This window comes from Vulpes lagopus, chromosome 2, assembly GCF_018345385.1.
Source record: "Vulpes lagopus strain Blue_001 chromosome 2, ASM1834538v1, whole genome shotgun sequence".
Classification (NCBI taxonomy): Eukaryota; Metazoa; Chordata; class Mammalia; order Carnivora; family Canidae; genus Vulpes; species Vulpes lagopus.
This window is the reverse complement of record NC_054825.1, coordinates 150,563,844-150,583,246: the sequence shown is the minus strand read 5'-3', so window position 1 is coordinate 150,583,246 and position 19,403 is coordinate 150,563,844. Positions and strand designations below refer to the sequence as shown.

The window sequence follows — 19,403 nt, the reverse complement described above, 5'->3', positions numbered from 1 at the left end:
CATCAGGGGTACATATGGTTCCTTAGGTGAAAGGCTCTGAAAAAAAACCTGAAGATAAGATTTTCTTGTTCATTTGTGAAAAGTATTTGGTACACTGGAGCCATTTCTAATCGTCTAAAGTGTAGGTCACTGAACCATACTATAGATGAATCATCTTCATCTTCTACAGTGGAGATTCTGTATTTCAAATGCCATGCAATGGACAATCATGTTAGACAAAGCTTCAGTGTGAACAAGTTAATGTAGTTTTATAGAGAAGCATGATCAAAAACATAATATTTTCAGCCCTTCCTACATTTAAACTTCTTATTGCCTGAATTATTATTACTTTAGGTTTTTGCAGAGGTCCTGTTCATTTCCATGTTTGGGCTTATAGTAATGTCTATTGCACAGGCTGGATAATAAAACACTGAGTTTTGTATTTGAAAATGATAGATGCTCATGTCAATTACAGACACACAAAAAAAGAGGTATGATCAATGCCAGCAACAGCAAATTTTCTTTCCTTCCAAAAATAAAGTTTTAAAGTCAAAACATTATTTTAAAAATTCTAATCCATTTATTTTATGATCTATATAACTTGATTTATAGAGTTTTTGCAGGTGAAGTCTCGCAGTACTCCACTTCTCCTACACTTGTCCTTAAACTTAGGTATAAATTTGCAAAGCAATGCCTCAAAATGTTTTTGGAAAAATAGAATTATATTGCTGCCTACCACTGTAATCAACACACTGACATTTCTACTTGCTTCTTATTAATGTTTATGTAAAGTATAGAACCCCAAAGAGAATATTCTGATACTGATTCATTTTTTCAGGGCTTATTGAGCACTGACAGTATGCCAGGTGCTATATTAATCAATGAAGACATTAAAGATGAAGAGACAAAATTGAGTAATTTTATAATATTTATATGTTCTGAAATGGTTCATTATTTCACATAGTGCTTTTCTTGGAAAAATTTTCCGTAAAGAAAAATTTTGTATTCTCTTTGAATCTATTTGGCAAATTAAAAATTTAGTTTTAGGTTTATGGTTAGGTTCAGTTCAAGTACATTTACTGATGATAAATTAGAAGTATGTGGGCCATTAAATTTTGGATTTATTACATGAATAGTAATATAAAAGTTAGGATTTGAATATTTTTTAAAGATCTTATTTATTTGAGAGAGGGAGAGAGAGAGAGAAAACATATGAGTGGGGGGAGGGACAAAGAGAGAGGGACAGGCAGGTTCCCTGCTGAGCAGGGAGCCATGGGTTTAATCCCCAGGACCCCAGAATCATGGCCTGAGCTGAAGGCAGATGCTTAACCCACTGAGCCTCCCAGGCACCAGGATTTGAATTTTGGTTGTATATATACATTTTCACCTGATTTTTAAATCATACATAATTTGGATGCCAAATTATTTTCAGTTATACACCAAAAAGAAAAATATTAATTTGAAGCCATATTTATTTTATTTTTAAAGATTTTATTTATTTATCCACAAGAGACACACACAGAGAGAGAGAGAGAGAGAGAGGCAGAGGACACAGGCAGAGGGAGAAGCAGGCTCCATGCCAGGAGCCCAATGTGGGACTCGATCCTGGGTCTCCAGGATTGGGCCCTGGGCCAAAGGCGGCGCTAAACCACTGAGCCACCCAGGCTGCCCCATATTTATTTTAAAGAAAATTTGAACATGAAGACTTCAAAGCTTAAATTAAATCAGAATGGATGACTATAGGTGATTTCCTGTTTCTAAAAATCTTTCTGCAATTATATATATATCTTTATAATATACACAAACAAAAAGCACACTGACAGCTGTCATGATAAGCCTTAACATTAGCAACTCCTGATCTACCCACAGGCTTTGTAAGGGTTGGTTTTTTTTTTTTTTTTTTGCACATATAATAAAAATCAATTCTGTAAGAACTGATTGGTAATATTTATTTTAATTAAATATTTTCTTCATAGTTTTAGAATTTTTTAAAAGATTTTATTCATTTATTCATGAGAATACACAGAGAGGAGAGAGAGAGAGGCAGAGACACAGGCAGAGGGAGAAGCAGGCTTCATGCAGGGAGTCCCACCAGGGACTGGATCCCGGGTCTCCAGGATCACGCCCTGGGCTGAAGATGGCGCTAAACCGCTGAGCCACCCGGGCTGCCCAGTTTTAGCATTTAAATACTTGCATGTTTAAAGGCTTTACGAACTTGAAGGCAAAGGAAATTCTATTAAGTTAGATATTTTTTTAAAAACTGTTAAAATTGGGGATCCCTGGGTGGCTCAGTGGTTTAGCGCCTGCATTTGGCAATTCTGGAGTCCTGCATCGGACTCCCAGCATGGAGTCTGCTTCTCCCTCTGCCTGTGTCTCTGCCTCTCTCTTTCTCTATGTCTATCATGAATAAATAAATCTTTTAAAAAAATAAAATAAAAAAAACAAAAAACAAAAAAATAAATAAATAAAATAAAAACTGTTAAAATTAATTCATTTCTGAGTATCATTTTGCTAGGATGCCCCTTTAATAAATAAAATGATTAGGACTTTTATCTGCAAGAACTGTCGTTTTCAAGAAATGGAAATCCAAACTGCACATCTATGAAGAAAAGGGGGAGAATCTGCCTGTGTGGGAGACAGAAGGATGACCAAGGTTGAGATGCAAGAGACGTAAGGCTAAAATGAGGATGGCAGTGGTTCTGTCTATCCTATGTATTCTGTTACACAAAAAACTACTGCCATTGAACACCATAATATTATTTAGTGTGCCCACATGTGTGCTGTCTCTGTCTTTCTCTCTCTATATATATATGTGTGTGTGTGTGTGTGTGTGTGTGTGTGTGTGTGTATGGGGGGGCTGCATTTAAAAACATTTGAACAAGTACATATGTTTAAATAAATACACATGTATATTTAACATGGTACAATTTTGCCTAAAATTTATAATGTAAAAGAAGGCATTTCAGATGTGGGCCTCTCCAGTAAGAAGATCCCAAAGGCCCATCTATTTGCTTTACTACCCTCATAGTCTACCATCAGATGGGATGCATGGAAAAGAATGCTAGCATTTTCATAGCTTTATCAAACTGAAAAGTCAGAGCATCTAAGTAGTAATCACTTCAAAATGAAACTGTTGTGGACTTCACAATGGGAAACCAAACCATGTTGCTATAAAGAGAGAAGATCACTGCCCACTTTGCTCAATTTTCCTTCCCTTAGCAGAAGTGTTGTGGCACTTTCTTGACTTAGCAGAATTAACTTTTCTCACTGGACACCCAGGGGGGTGTCCCTGGCAAGCTAAAGTTCCCTGATTAGGCTGCAGGTTTCTCATTCTTCCTAAATCACAGCAGAAAATCATTTCTGGAAGATTAGCCTTCCCCTGATGCACCTCCTTTGGGGGAGGGGATGAGAATGCAACTATGCCCTGTGAGCTCACACAGTCACAATCTCACACTGGCATGGGATCTAATTCTTGTCTGCTCCCACTTTGCTATCCATCCACTGGACATCCTTCTCTCTCTTGCCGCATGCCTTCAGAAGATGTGTTCCAGGCTCAGCTTTAATCCATCTGTTCAAGTTGTGGCACCTCTGCTACAAAGTTCTCATTTGCAGAGATGTTAACTGTGTCACTTTTCAAATTCCATGTTCACAGTTCTACCCTTTAAATACAAGGAAATCAGGGATCCCTGGGTGGCGCAGCGGTTTGGTGCCTGCCTTTGGCCCAGGGCGCCATCCTGGAGACCCGGGATCGAATCCCACGTCGGGCTCCCGGTGCATGGAGCCTGCTTCTCCCTCTGCCTGTGTCTCTGCCTCTCTGTGTGTGTGTGTGTGTGTGTGTGTGTGTGTGTGTGTGTGTGACTATCATAAATAAATAAAAATTAAAAAAAAATAAATACAAGGAAATCAGATGGGGGGGGGGGGTTCCAGCACTGCCCCAGAACTAGGGACAGAAGTTCACAAACCCAATGGGGTGTGTACTGAGTACAGCTGACATGAATGCCCACCAATATTCCCTCTTTTTACCCCATTCATTCAGTAATCCTCAGGGCAGAACCTTAGACAACTGCCTCTCCTGCACTTCTTTCTGCCCCAGCCACTGGCAAATGCCTGAAAGCCCTCTACATTTCTGGCCAATACTTCCTGCCTTCCTTTGTTTATTTATTCACTTATTCTTTAGTCATTCAGCAAATATTTATTGAACACTTATCATTTATTCTTTAGTCATTCAGCAAAACCTGTTGTTGATAACAAAAACAGCAACACCAGATAGAATGCTAGGCTAGGAAGATGGTCATTTCTACAGATTTGCCAGTTGGAGGAGAATGCCTCTCAATAAATTTAAGATTCTTTCCTTCCTCAATCATCAGATGTCTACATACAGTTACCACAATTCAGTTTTTCATGTTCATCTTCATGAAGGCACAGACTTCTACTTGATTAAGGTTTTCTGTTATTGCTGATCTTAGAAATCTTTAAAATGAAAATATATTCTTTTTGGAATCTGCTCAGAAAGAACTGATTTTACTTTAAATCAACAAATGGTTAAATATAATTAGAAGGAAGTTACTTGATTCCTTGAGTTTCCTGGTACTTATTATCAGCTTGTTAAAGCAATAAAAAAAAAACCGGAGTATAAATTACAAACTAATAACAGAATATATGGAAACAAAAGAAAATAACATGAGAAAAAGTGAACACTGTTAGTTCTGTACATCTACAGTTCACTTTGAGAAAGCATGTATCATCTGTTGCAAAGTAAAAAGTCAGAATGAGTTTGAAAGACCATATTCAATTATAAGAGAAAGTGCTTTGAGGGGCATAGTTATGAAAAAGTAGTTAGAACTATAGGGCAGCCCAGAAAGCTCAGAGGTTTAGTGCCGCCTTCAGCCCAGGGCCTGATCCTGGAGACCCGGGATTGGTCCCATGTCAGACTCCCTGCATGGAGCCTGCTTCTCCCTCTGCCTGTGTCTCTGCAGCTCGCTCTCTCTCTCTCTCATTAATAAATAAATACAATCTTAAAAAAAAGAATTATTTACACTTGCCTTGAGATTTTACAGCAACATTATTTCACTGCTAGAGCTATTTTTTTAAACCCACACCTTTCACTGTAACCATAGTAAAAACCAACAGTAGGTATAAGAAATACCCAGAAGCCTTTTTTATTTATTTCATATTGTTATGAGATAGTCCAGCTATTTCTTGTAACTGGACAGTGACAGGAAAAAGAGAAAGGATATTGCTCCCCCCAGCATCACCAGGAGAGAAAATGAAAATGGTTGGGGGAAGTCTCTTTAGTATAATGTTGCAAATAGTTTTTTAAGTCCATAGGTTATTTTAACAAAGAATCATATCACTAATACTAATAGTTAATTTTCACTGAGTGCTTACTAAATAAATGCCAGCCACTATTCTGAGCATTTTATGTATTCTTATTCTATTTCGTAATAACCTAGTAAAAAGATCCTATTATTATTATCATTTTATAGATGAGAAAACCGGAGCCTAGAGAGGTTAAGTAGCTTCTCTAAAGTCACACAGCTAATATGTGATAGAGCCAAGATTCAAACCAGGGAGTCTGACTACAGAATTTCTACACTTCTACATAATAGTATTTGTCTCTTTCTGTTTTAAATATTCATTAATAAAACATATACAAAAGCAAGGGCATAACTAACACAAGAACGTGAGTTAACCTTAAATAATCTGGCATATGTATATCTGTGTAATAATTACACAGTAGTGATATAGTAAATGGGAAGTAGAAGTAGTAGTTTTTTTTTTAAGATTTTATTTATTTACTCATGAGACACACAGAAAGAGAGGCAGTGACACAGTCAGAGGGAGAAGCAGGCTCCATGCAGGGAGCCTGATGTGGGACTCGATCCCTGGAATCCAGGATCACACCAAAGGCAGACACTCAACCGCTGAGCCACCCAGGCGTCCCACGAGTAGTAGTTTTAAGACGAAATTTAGGATAGGCTGTAGAAATAATAAATACATCCTTCTGGGACTGTCAATGACAAGTTATATGAGTATATCAACCCTAAGCAATTAATCAGAATTATGATAGCACCTTTATTGTAAGCATCTACAACAACTTGTCAAGTATCAATTAATTTATCCCAAGGGCCCCTCCCTAGAGCAGTCCCAAGGAGAGCAGATTATATAACTGTTACCACAATGTCTGAAATATAAATGGGGGGGGGGGGCACAGAAAAATTAAGAGCTTCGTTCCAAAGTGCTCAGAATGCTTAAGTCGCATTTTGATTAAACCCTACTTCTCCAGTGTTGTTTTAAGAGATTTGCTGCCTGTCCCTCTCTGGATTTCTAGTGCAAACATATGAACCCTAAGAGGTGAGTTCAGTGCTGCCCAGGCCAGGGCCAACTTCTCACTTCAGTGCATCCTTACAGCAAAGGAGGTTGGTGCAGGACTGCCCAAATGAGGGGAACATATCCCGACCCCCTTCAGCGTGACAGCGGTGGGAAAGGAGATGGTGCATCCAAATTCCTTGTGAGGCTTGTCCAACCAAACCTCCTTCCCACAAATTCTATGCTGAATCCAGTGAGCCACCAGCTTCAGGGTGTTTTGGCTTGCTAAAAGTTCAAGGGCAGCCAAGCTGGATGAAACATGAAAACAAACAAACATACCAGGATACCTGTAGGGTTGCCTGCTCTGGTCCACTGTTCAGCACAGTGAAGGGCCAATCTTACCTGTGCTTGAAGGCCACAGACTCTGCCTTTGCTTCTGGAGGATGATCTCAGAAATATGTGCCACTGATCACAGAGTGATGAAGAGAAGGTAGCCCTGAATCAACACCAAGTTTATCACTGCTTCTGAACAAACACTTTAAGGAAGCCAGTATGACATTATCTTTGTACCCAAAGCACAGCTCATTAGATGCGACAGACTACTTTTGTGGAATTCTCTGACATGAAACCAAAGTGTGCTACCCTCATGAAAAATATTGTGATAATCTAGATAAAATTAGTACTGTAGTTGGTTATGACTTCCTTTTATTATCTTAGCCTTTTTCCCCCAGGCAATGTTTTTGGACATAGTGACTGTTTTCTATTTCACTCCAAGTAACCAAATATAAGAAATTGCGATTGCTTCAAGGATAAGTAATCTTATTTTGATTTTGCACAAATCAAAACCATATTGCATCATATAAAGTTGCCTTAAATCAATGACTGTAGATAAACTGAGTGAAAGTTTAAGCACACACAAACATTTAATCGCTGGAGGCAAATTTCAAGGTCTTTCGGTAGCTAACATAAATTCAGCAAAGTATTCTTCTGGCTATTGGTATGTGTTGTACATCCTTCAATTGTTGTTCTTAGAAAAATCTGCAACTATGATGTTTAGGATGGGGAGACCTAGTAGGGCAAAAGAACAAATAACTCCTCTGTAATAATTTCTGACAGTTAAGCATTATGTTAGTTAACCCGACTTTTTAAAAAGATTTAGTCTTTTTTAAATTTCAAACATTTAGAAAGTCCTCCCCTGAAAGGTTCCCACTTGACATGACATGTAGAAGGCAGTACAAATGTAGATTTGACCAGCCATCACCATCCTTTGTTTCCAACAGCTGGGCTTGCCTTCTTATGCATATTATCTGACAAGAGCCTTGCAAGGTGGGTGGAATGGCTACATTTTCTGGGTTATGGAAAATACCCAAAGGAGCCTGAGTTCAAAGTCTGGATCTCCCTGGCTCCAAACTCACAAACCCCAACTTTATTTGGTGAATTATGGAACACCACCAAGAATATACACTATAGAAGAAAGGTGCACAGCTTGCCTCTTTGAGTCTCTGCCTGTGGCTACTCTGTCTAGCCTCTCCAGATTCTGAAACTGGTCCAGCATCAGGCCACCTTGGTCAGTTGTCAGCATGTTCAGATCTTCCCTTAGCAGTCACATGGTTTTACAGATTAATTTTACATGGAGAAAGGCAAGCAAAATATAAACAAGGGCTTAACTAGATACAGAGTGGGCAGTTGCTGAGATTCTAAGCCAAAAAACATAGCCCAAGGCAGATAAGGGCTGGCACCAGGGTTTCAAAACTTTCTATAAGGCCTGCATTGGTTTATCCTGACTCTACTAGGTTTCTTCAATGAATACCTGATTCAAAAGATAGGTTCCTAGTGCTTCTGGCCACACTACACCAACCCTCTTTAGTATTTTACACTTCAAGCCCCTGGAAACCTCACCCTTGCTCTTCATTCATCCTTGATATTTCTCTTTGTCAGTTCAGTTTTCCTGATGTGCATTCTGGCTGGGAGTTCTCAGGGGCCCTGTCATTCAGAGAAGGTCAGTTTCACCTACTGTAAAGCTAGTTCCTCCACTTTGTGTCTGTAATGGCTTTAGGTCATCAAGGAGCATGCCATCTTATCCATAGTTTCCGTATTGCATACAAGAATTTCTTCCCTCCACCAGAAGAAGCAAACTCCCTTTACTTCATATCTTCTCTCTGGTATCACTTTGGGTGACCCACTAAATTTCTATCCCTTTCTGAGAGCTTCCAAAGAGTGGATCATTTGCAAAGCAGAGATGATAGGTACACCTAGAAGTAAATATTCAGAATTTACCTCTCTGGCTACCTCCTCAGGTTCTCCTTGATGACTCATTACTCAGATGTCATCAGAGGAAACTTCAAAAATCTTCCCAGAGTCTTTTACTTACCCCCTTAAAGCACAGGTCAGTTTGTACAGACTGAGAAAGAAAAATGTATCCCTGACAGTGAGGACCTGGGACTATCAGTTAGGTCATGGTGTTCTCCTATGGAACATAAACAATTTCAAAGATCATCACCATTAGACAAGACCACGCTATTAATTAGGTCAGAACACAAAGATGTAACCATTGTCCAAACTACAGAAATAACTGAACATCCCTCCATCCTAATATGAGTGCTGCTGCTTTACTATTTACCTCTTACACCTGCTCTGTTCCTCCCACCCTCTAGATAAGAAGACTTAAAATATCCAATCATGGAATTATTCACACTTTATGACAGCACCCTGTCCAGATGACCCTTGAACCTTCTCACAAATTATCTAACACAAGTCCATATCCTATAAATCTCTTCTAATATCCTCTTGCTGAGACACCGCATGGGAACATAGGGTGCGTCTCCTTCGCTGCAACAAATCAATGAATTCTACTTTTTGGACTCTAGGTGTGTTCCTGGTGGCCTTAAGCTGGAGAACACTGATAACACTATGATACAATAATAAATACCTAATGCTTATTTAGCATTTTCTATGTGCCAAGTACTATTCTGCTCTCTATACATACTAACCCTTGTAATCCTTGTTACACACTGTGTGACATTGCCACTACTATTACTTCCATTTTATGGATGAAGAAATCCAAGCACAGGGAGGTTGAAAAGTGGCAGTCCTGTTTCCCATAAGAGGAACATTCCATCACAAGTTTGGGTAGCCTCTAAACTGCAGAGCAGAACCTAGAAAACACTTCATTTCTCTATGACTTTTAGGACTAGGGTGACTGAAGGCTAGGCTAGCTCCCTAGGTCTGTGTACTTGCTAATTTTAGCCCAAACCTCAAGGGTTAGGAAGAAAGCATGAAAGAATGTGAACTCATTTTCAAATAATTTTTAATTTCTTCACTGCAAAAATATCTCTTTGCCAAGAACAATGAGTTTATATAGGCTTTAATGCATATTCCCCATAATATTTCTCCATATTTGAGGGGCTTACTATGTGACAGGCATGGTTTCTGATGTTCACTAATCAACAGAATTAATCTCTCAGTCCTTGTCTCCTTCAATTTCTCAACAACTCTTCAAATAATTGACCACTGATACCCCTTCCTTGAAACACACTCCTCAGTTGCTTTCTGGGAAACCATGCCTCCTGTTTCTCCTCCTCCTTCACTAATCAATCCAGCTCAGTTTCCTGTCTCCTCTGCTCCCTATTACACATTCCTGGAGCAGCCCTGTCTTAACATGGGCTGGCTATCTTTTCTCCATCTGCATTCACTTCATAGGGGATCTCGTCCAGTCTCCTAATTTCAAATGCCACCTATATAACCAATACATCAGTTTTATATATACATATATATATATATATATACACACACACACACACACACACATATATACACATATATATACACACACATATATATGTTATATATATATATATATATATATATATATATATATATATATATAACACCTCAAGCTAACATGTCCAAACCACAATTCCTCATTCTCACCCCACTGTATCCCATTCATATCCATCAAATCTGCTCATCCTGGAAGCTTCCCCATCCCCATAAGTGGCATCACCATGCTATGCTCAAGCTGTAAGGCAGAGATTACCTCTTACTCTTCCTTTTCTCTCATACCTCATTACCCAGTCCATCAGAAAATCACTTCCAGCTCTAAATTCCAAACATACCTAGAATCCAACCACTTCTCACCACCTCCATTGCTATCACTCTGTTCCAAACCCCCATCTTTTGCCTGGATTGGTGCTACAACCTCCCAAATGCTCCCCTACAACTTCTTCTTATGTTAAAGTACATCAAAGACATAGCAAAGTGCACAAATCTTAGGTGTACAGGTCAATAAATTTCTACATATGTTTATACTTGTATAATTACCACCCAGATCGGGATCCCTGGGTGGCGCAGCGGTTTAGCGCCTGCCTTTGGCCCAGGGCGTGATCCTGGAGACCCGGGATCGAATCCCACGTCGCGCTCCCGGTGCATGGAGCCTGCTTCTCCCTCTGCCTATGTCTCTGCCTCTCTCTCTCTCTGTGTGACTATCATAAATAAATAAAAAAAAAAAAAAAAAAAAAAAAAAAAACAACTGGTCCCAAATGGAAAGGACTTGATTAAAAATTGACATCCACCTAATTTAAAAAAAAAAAAAATTACCACCCAGATCAATATATAAAACATTTCCAGCCCCAGGAGGCTTCTTCCTCTTTCCCCCATGGCTAAAGGCAACCATTATCCAGACTTCTCCCTCAATAATCAGTTTTGCCCATGTTGATACTTCATATGTATGGGATCATACAGTATGTATAGTGTATATTCTTTTGTGTATTTTTTAAATTCAATATTATGTCCACATTGTTTATTCACATTGTTGCCTGTAGCAATAATTCATTTTTTCCAAGCTTTGTAGTATTCCATTATATAAAACCATGATTTATTTATCCATTCTACTGTTGATGGATATTTGGATTGGTTCCGGTTTGGGTCTATTATGATAATTGCTGCTATGAGTAGTAAACACACATGCTCATCTCTCTTGTGTACATGATATTATTAAAAGTCAGACTGATCCTGTTAAAATGTCAAATAACATAATTCCCACTCATAATTCTCCAGCAGCTTCCCATCTGCCTCAAAGTAAAAGCTAAAGTTCCAGCAAGGGCCTTTAAAACTCTATACTCTTGTACTCAATTGTGGTCCATTCTTTAAAAGCACTGACACTGGAATGCATTAGAAATACAGAATGATAGAGGTGCTTAGTTGGTTAAGCGTCTGGCTCTTGATTTTGGTTTAGGTCATGGTCTCAGGATTGTGAGATTGAGCACTGCGTTCTACATCCAGCATGGAGTTGGCTTGAGATTATCTCTCTCTCTCCATTTGTCCCTGCCCGTCTCCCGTGCTTTTCGAAAGGAAAGGAGAAAGGAAAGGAAAGGAAAGGAGAGGAGAGGAGAGGGGAGGGGAGGAGAGGGGAGGGGAGGAGAGGGGAGGGGAGGGGATGGGAGGGGAGGGGGGGAGAGGAGAGGGGAGGAGAGGAGAGGGGAGGAGAGGAGAGAGGAGGAGAGGAGAGGAGAGGAGAGGGAAGAAGGAAGGAAGGAAGGAAGGAAGGAAGGAAGGAAGGAAGGAAGGAAGGAAGGAAGGAAGGATTAATTATGTGTCTTTCTAGTCCTATGGAATCTTAACAAATCTCTCAGGTGATTCACATGCATATTAAAGTTTGAGAAGCACTGCCCTTAGTAATCAGTGAAGGTACTACCACTGCTCTGACCTTGTCTTCTACTACTCTCCCTTGTTCACTATGCTCTGGCCTCACCAGTCACTTTGCTTTTCCTTAGACATCCCAGACATGCTCCTAACTGAGTGTGGGCAGGACCTGGTCAGCAGTTTCTTCTGAATAAGACAGATATAAACATATAAAGAGACAGAGATACAGAGATATAGATATCTCCATGCTCTATATAAGTGTGGTAGGCTGAAAGTATTTATATGATATGAGATATATACATATACATATATATCACAGAGATATATAATTCTACAAATGGTTATTGAGCACTTGAAATGTGATCAGTGCATCTGATAAACTGAATTTTTTATTTTATTTAATTTTAATTAATTTCAAGTTAAATATGAACATATTGCCAGTTGCTACCATAATGTATAGCACACCACTATAGTAACTCTGGATGTCTGGAAGGTAAGATAATTTTCAAAATTGACTTTTCTGGCTTATTTTTCCTCTAAGTAAATTTTACAACAAGCCTGTGAAGTTCACTAAGGTAATTCTTGATAGGATTCTGGTTGGAATTTATTCCTGGGTATTATATAGTATTTGTAATATTATGAATAGATTTTTAAAAAAGATTTTATTTATTTATTCATGAGAGACACACACACACACACAGAGGCAGAGACATAGGCAGAGGGAGAAGCAGGCTCCCTGTGGGGAGCCCGATGTGGGACTCCATCCTGGGACTCCAGGATTGTGACCTGAGCTGAAGGCAGATGCTCAACCGCTGAGCCACCCAGGCATCCCATGAATAGTTTTTAATGGTTTCTGGCATATAGAAAATTTTTAATTTTTGCATCTTGATCTTATATGATCTTATATTCAGCCATCTTGCTAAATTATCTTGTTGATTTTAGTTTTTAAAAAAATTTTAGTCATTTTTCAATTTATTTTCTTAAATTCTTATAGATAGACAATCATTATCCACTTGTTTTATTTCCTACTTTTACTGCACTATGATTTAAAAAAATGGTCTATGATATTTCTGCCTTGAGAATTTATTGTGGTATTTTACTGTGGTAAACACAATGTTCCTTGAATATTTACAAAGAATATTTTTCTATGTTTACTGGGTTATATACATATAATTAACTTGTTAATTTAATTGTTCAAATCCTCAGTATTTCTACATTTTTTTCTATCAGAGCTATCAATTTCTGAGAGTTGGTTAAATCCTACCATCATTATTTATAATTTGCAAACGTTTGTTTTCCCCAAGAGTTTGGCTTTATACATTCTAATGCTAGATTTCTCATGTATATAGGGTTCTGAACTGTTACAGCTCTTTGATCAGCTGTATATAGCTTTCATCACTGTTAAAGTGTACAGCTCACTTAATTTTCACAGCCTGAACATCTCTCTTAAGCCTTGCTATAACCCCTTGCAGTCACTCACACCCTCCCCTTTAAGGATAGTTATGATCCTGACATCCAACAGCACAGATTAGTTTTGTATTTGATTTTGATCTTTACATCACTGGAATCCTATGGTTGGTACTGTTTTGTTTCTGGCTTCTTTGTTCAACATTATAATTGTAAGACTGACTGATATCATGTGCAATGCCCTCAACCTCTCTGTGGTCTATCCCAGAGGCACTTAAAAGCCAGCTAGAGACACTATGCAGGCAATGTCCCTTGTAGACACATCCAGGAACTGAGAAAGAAGTTTCTAATCACACAGACTTCAGTTTTCTTCTGTCCCATATTACTCAATTTCAGATTCCAGGTATTCTCTTTATGTACCTTATAATCTTTCTATGTTCTTGATTGCCCTCACCTGTCTAGTAGCCCTTAGTTTCTTGTTCCTAAGAAGTTTCTCCAGCATTCTTAGAGGTAGGAGTAAGTTGATTAATGTCAGTAGCTGGTATAAATTTCCTCTGAAGTCTGTGGGCTTTGTAGAATGGATAACATGTGCCAACACAAGAGCTGCTCTTTAGGGTGGCTGAGCAAGGAGCAGACTTAAAAACCCCACAACTGTCAAACAAAAATTCACTTTGGGATGGAGCATGATGTCATATTCAAGACTGAATGAACCTACTTTTTAAGAGATGTCTTCCTTGTTTGTCTGTTACTGAAATCCAGAATTGCCTCAATAACACCTCTTCTATCTTGGATCCCATCCCCAAGAAAAGGAGCTTCCTCCAAGATATTTTCCACTTTGGAGAAAATTGGACTAGAGGCAAACACTGCTACCTCTCTCTCTGTCTTGGAGGGTAGGGGTAACAATTATAGTTAGATGTACAGGTAGTTATTTAATTAATTCCCCAGCTTGAAGCTTCTCCAACATTCTTATAGGTAGAAGTGTCCTCCCCGGGTCTGTTTTAGATTGTAGTTTCTCTTCTACTCTGGTTTTACCATCATTCTGATCTCATCTGCTCTCTTCTATTTCAGAAATTCTGCAAAATTTCTCACTTGTGGATGGCATCCTTCCTTGTTTTCCAGATACCATTATGGATATATTCTTTTTAAAAAATCTTATGGGCAGCCTGGGTGGCTCAGTGGTTTAGCACCCCCTTCAACCCAGGGCCTGATCCTGGAGACTGAGGATCTAGTCCCACGTTGGGCTCCCTGCATGGAGCCTGCTTCTCCCTCTGACTGTATCTCTGCCTCTCTCCCTGTGTCTCTCATGAATAAATAAAATATTTTAAAATTTTTTAAAAATTAAAAAATTAAAAATGGGATCCCTGGGTGGCGCAGCGGTTTGGCGCCTGCCCTTGGCCCAGGGCGCGATCCTGGAGACCCGGGATCGAATCCCATGTCGGGCTCCCAGTGCATGGAGCCTGCTTCTCCCTCTGCCTGTGTCTCTGCCTCTCTCTCTCTCTCTCTCTCTCTCTGTGACTATCATAAATAAATTAAAAAAAAAAATTAAAAATTAAAAATCTTACTAGTTTATTTTTGTATACATAATCATAAAGAAAAAAATAGTACATAATCTCACTTTGTGAGATTGTATGTATTTATGTATATAAATAATCTCACTTTGTGAGATTGTATGTATTTATGTATATTTATATTTTTCCTATTTATATTTTTATAAATATAAAAATTTATATTTTTATAAAGTAAAAATACTTTACCCTATTTATATTTTTCCATTTTAACATAATCCTTTCATTACAAAATAAACAAAATAAATTAATAAAATTCAACATCTATTTATGATAAAAACTCTCAACAAAATGGGTATAGATGGAATTTACCTCAACATAATAAAGGCCATATATGACCATATAATGCTAATAGTGAAAAGCTATGAGCATTACCTCTGACATCAGGAGGAAGACAAAGATAAGCACTCTTGCCATTTTTATTCAACATAGTATAAGAAGTCCTAGCCATAACAATTAGGCAAGAAAAAACAATAACACATCCAAGTTGAAAAGGAAAAAGTAAAATTGTCACTATTTGCAGATGACATATTACTATATATGTATTTTTAAAACCTTAAAAAAAACCCTAAGACTCTATCCTAAAACTATTAGAATAAATAAATACAGTAAAGTTGTAGGGTACAAAGTTAATATACAGAATATGTTGCATTTCTGTATACTAATAATGAAGCAGCAGAAAGAGCAATTAAGAAAGCAATCCCATTTATAATTGCATCAAAAAGAATAAAATACTTAGGATTAAATTTAACCAAGGAAATAAAAGACTACATGCTGAAGACACTGATTTAAGAAATTGAAGATAGCACAAATGGAAAGATATACTGTGCTAATGGATTGAAAGAATTAATATTGTTAAAAATGTCCAAGTTACCCAAAGCAGCCTACAGATTCAATGTAATCCCTATTATAATACCAGTGGCATTTTTCACAGAATCAGAAAAAACAGTAATAAAATTTATATGGAATCACATAGCCATAGCCAAAATAATCTTGAGAGAAGAACAAAACTGCAGGTACCATGTTCCTTGACTTCAAACTATACTACAAAGTTATAGTAATCAAAACAGTATGATTGAAACTAGCACAAAAGTTAATGGAACAGAATAGAGAGACCAGAAATGAATCCATACTTACATGATCAATTAATCTATCACAGAAGAGGCAAAAACATACAACAGTGAAAAAAGTCTCTTCAATAAACAGTATTGAGAAAACTGGACAGATACATGTGAAAGAATGAATCTGGACCACTTTCTTACATCAAACACAAAAATAAAATTTTAAATGAATTAAAGACTTAAATGTAAAACCTGAAACCTAAAAGAAAACATAGGCAGTAAGCTCTATGACATCAGTCTTAGCAATATTTTTTTAGATATGTCTCCACAGGCAAGGGCAACAATAGCAAAACTAAACAAATGGGACTACAGCAAACAAAAAAAGCTTTTGCACAGTGATGAAAGCCATCAATTAAATGAAAAGGAAACCTACTTAAAAAAAAATAAAAAATAAATAAATAAAAAAAAGGAAACCTACTTAATGGGAGAAGATATTTGCAAATGATATATCCAAAAAAGGGTTATCAAAAAATATATAAAGAACGTATACAACTCAATACAAAAGAATAACTCGATTAAAAATGGGTGTAGGACCTGATTAGATATTTTTCCAAAGAAGACATACAAATGGCAGACACATGAAAAGATACTCAACATCACTAGTAATCAGGGAAATGCATACCAAAATAACAATGAGGTATCACCTCACACCTACTATCAAAAAGACAAGAAATAAGTGTTGGTAAGAATGTGGAGAAAACAGAACCCTTGTGCACTATTGCTGGGAATGTAAATTGGTACAGCCATTATGGAAAAAAAACAGTATGGAGTTTCCTCAAAAAATTAAAAATAGAAATACCGTATGATTCAACAGTTTCACCTCTGGAAATTTATCCAAACAAAATGAAAACTGTAGTTCAAAAAGATACTGTATGATGGACATTAAGGAGGGTACGTGATATGATGAGCACTGGATGTTATGCGCAACTGATGAATTATTGAAAATTGCAACTGAAACTAATGATGTACTATATGTTGGCTAATTGAATTTAAACTAAAAAAAAAAGATATATGCATCTCTGTTCACTGTGGCATTATTTACATTATTGGCTATTTACATAGCCAATATATTAAAGCAACTTAAGTGTCCACTGATAGATGAATGGATAAAGAAGAGGTGGTACATATGATAGAATATTACTTAGCGATAAAAAGGAAGAGATCTTGCCATTTGCAACAATATGGATGGACCTTCACTTATTATGCTAAGTGAAGTAAGTCAGAGAAAGACAAAGACAAATACTGTATGATTTCACTTATATGTGGGATCTAAAAAAACAACAAGATAGAAACAGACTCATAGAAACAGAGAACAAACTGAAGGCTACTGAAGGAAAAAGGGCTGTTGCCGTGAGTGAAACAGGTAAAGGGGATTAAGAGACAAAACTTCCAGTTATTCAATAGATAAGTCATAGAAATTTAATGTACAGCATAGGCTATATAGCCAATTAAATTGCAACAACTTTGTGGAGTGAGAGATGGTAACGAGAGCTATTGAGATGATCATTTTATGATGTATAAGAGCATGGAATCACTATACTATATACCTGAAATAATATAATATTGTATGTCAATATTGCATAAACAAAATTGTAAAATACCTATGTGTAGAAGGAAGAAAATATTACCATAGTGCTACAGCTCTGACAAAATCATCCTAACGTTCTCCCCAGTCTTTCTGTGCTACATTTTAAGTTTATGTAACTGCTATCATACTCTATATAAAATTCTGTACTATGCTTAAATTTGACACTGTGTCTATAAATTTTCCAGTGTTGTGGATAGCCTTCACAACAGAGATAGAGAGTCACTGTTAAGGCTACAGAATATTCCATTATATGAATATTCCATTACCCACTTATCTATTGCCCTCTTGTTGGGTATGAAAACAAATACCTAGCTTTACAGACAGTTGAAGTTCAGGCTGAAATGTGGTTTGGGGGATTTGTTTTCTTTCTTTATAAAAATTATGTTTGAATAGTTAACATGTGCACATGATACAGAATTCTGTAAGAACAAAAGAGTATATAGTGAAAACTTCCTCCCATCCCTGTCCCCAGCCATCTAGTTTAGCTCCTCAGATGCAATCACCATTACTAGTTTCTCAAAGTTTTCAAAGACAGTCCATACTGAGTCAGGTGTATATGAATATGAAGATGTATATATAATGTGTGTGTGTGTGTGTGTGTGTGTGTGATGTGCAGTGGTAGCATACTATACACTCTTCTATGCCTTGCTTTCTTCCATTTGACAATATGCCTTATAGGTTTTTCCACATCAGAATATATATCTGCATAAGGATAACGATGCTGATGCTGATGCTAATGATGAAAAGAACAGAAAAAATAACTAGTTTTTATTAAGTAATGATACTTCCCAAAGTGGAATTGCTAGATCAAAGGGTAGGTGCATTTTTAAAAAAGATTTATTTATTTTAGAGAGAGAGTGAGCATGAGCAGGGTGAGGGGCAGAGGAAGAGGGAGACAAGCAAACTCCCCACTGAGTGGGGAGCCTGATTTGGGTGAGCTCAATCTCAAGACCCTGAGATCATGACTGAACCAAAATCAAGAGTTGGACACTCAACTGACTGAGCCACACAGGTGCCCCAAACGGTCGGTGCACTTTAAATTTTAATAGACATTTCCAGCTTCAACCATAGGGTTGAATTCTTTGTATTTGCTATTCTCACTAACAATGTAGTCCTCAAGACAACCTTATGAGGTAGATACTATATTTTCCGTACTTTTTTTTATAAAGATTTATTTATTTATTTATTTATTTATTTATTTATTTATTTATTTATTCATGATGGACACAGAGAGAGAGAGAGGCAGAAATACAGGCAGAGGGAGAAGCAGGCTCCATGCAGGGAGCCTGACGTGGGACTCGATCCCGGGACTCCAGGATCACGCCCTTGGCCAAAGGCAGGCGCCAAACCACTGAGCCACCCAGGGATCCCCTATTTCCCATATTTTACAGATGAAGAAACTGAGGTACACAGAGAGATTAAGCGACTTGCCCAAGGGCACAATGTTAATAAGTGACAGCATCAGGACTCAAATGCAGGTAGTCTGATCGCAGAGCCCATACTCTTGACTCCATCATGCCTCTCCTTTGTGCAATCATCACCACCACCTCAACGAAAACTCTCTACCATTAACACTAACTCTCTACCCTCCTCTTATCCCAGCTCCCCACAACTACCATTCTACTTTCTCCATGAATTTGATTATTATAGGTACCTCATAGAAGTGAAATTTTATAACATTTGCAGTTTTGTGATTGACTAATTTCATGTAGCACAATGTCCTCATGTTTCATCTAAGTTGTAGCATGTGTTACAATTTCCTTCCTCTTTAAAGCTGAATATTCCATTGTATAT

At 37.6% G+C, this 19,403-nt stretch overlaps 2 protein-coding genes across 7 annotated transcripts in view; one reads left to right on the top strand and one right to left on the bottom strand.

Annotated features, from left to right (window-relative positions):
* CD274 (CD274 molecule) overlaps positions 1-19,403 on the bottom strand; it is a 129,931-nt gene that overhangs the window by 45,360 nt on the left and 65,168 nt on the right. The gene's annotated exons all lie outside the window — the stretch shown is intronic.
* Positions 1-19,403, top strand: part of LOC121484515 (plasminogen receptor (KT)) — a 78,538-nt gene that overhangs the window by 18,666 nt on the left and 40,469 nt on the right. The window contains exon 6 of one of the 4 annotated variants that reach the window (XM_041743889.1): positions 14,404-14,589. The exons of the other annotated variants lie outside the window; for them this stretch is intronic. Coding sequence (XP_041599823.1) covers positions 14,404-14,519 — 116 coding nt within the window. The 3' untranslated portion in view covers positions 14,520-14,589. Of the gene's footprint in view, positions 1-14,403; positions 14,590-19,403 lie in introns of those variants that run through there. 4 annotated transcript variants of the gene reach the window in all.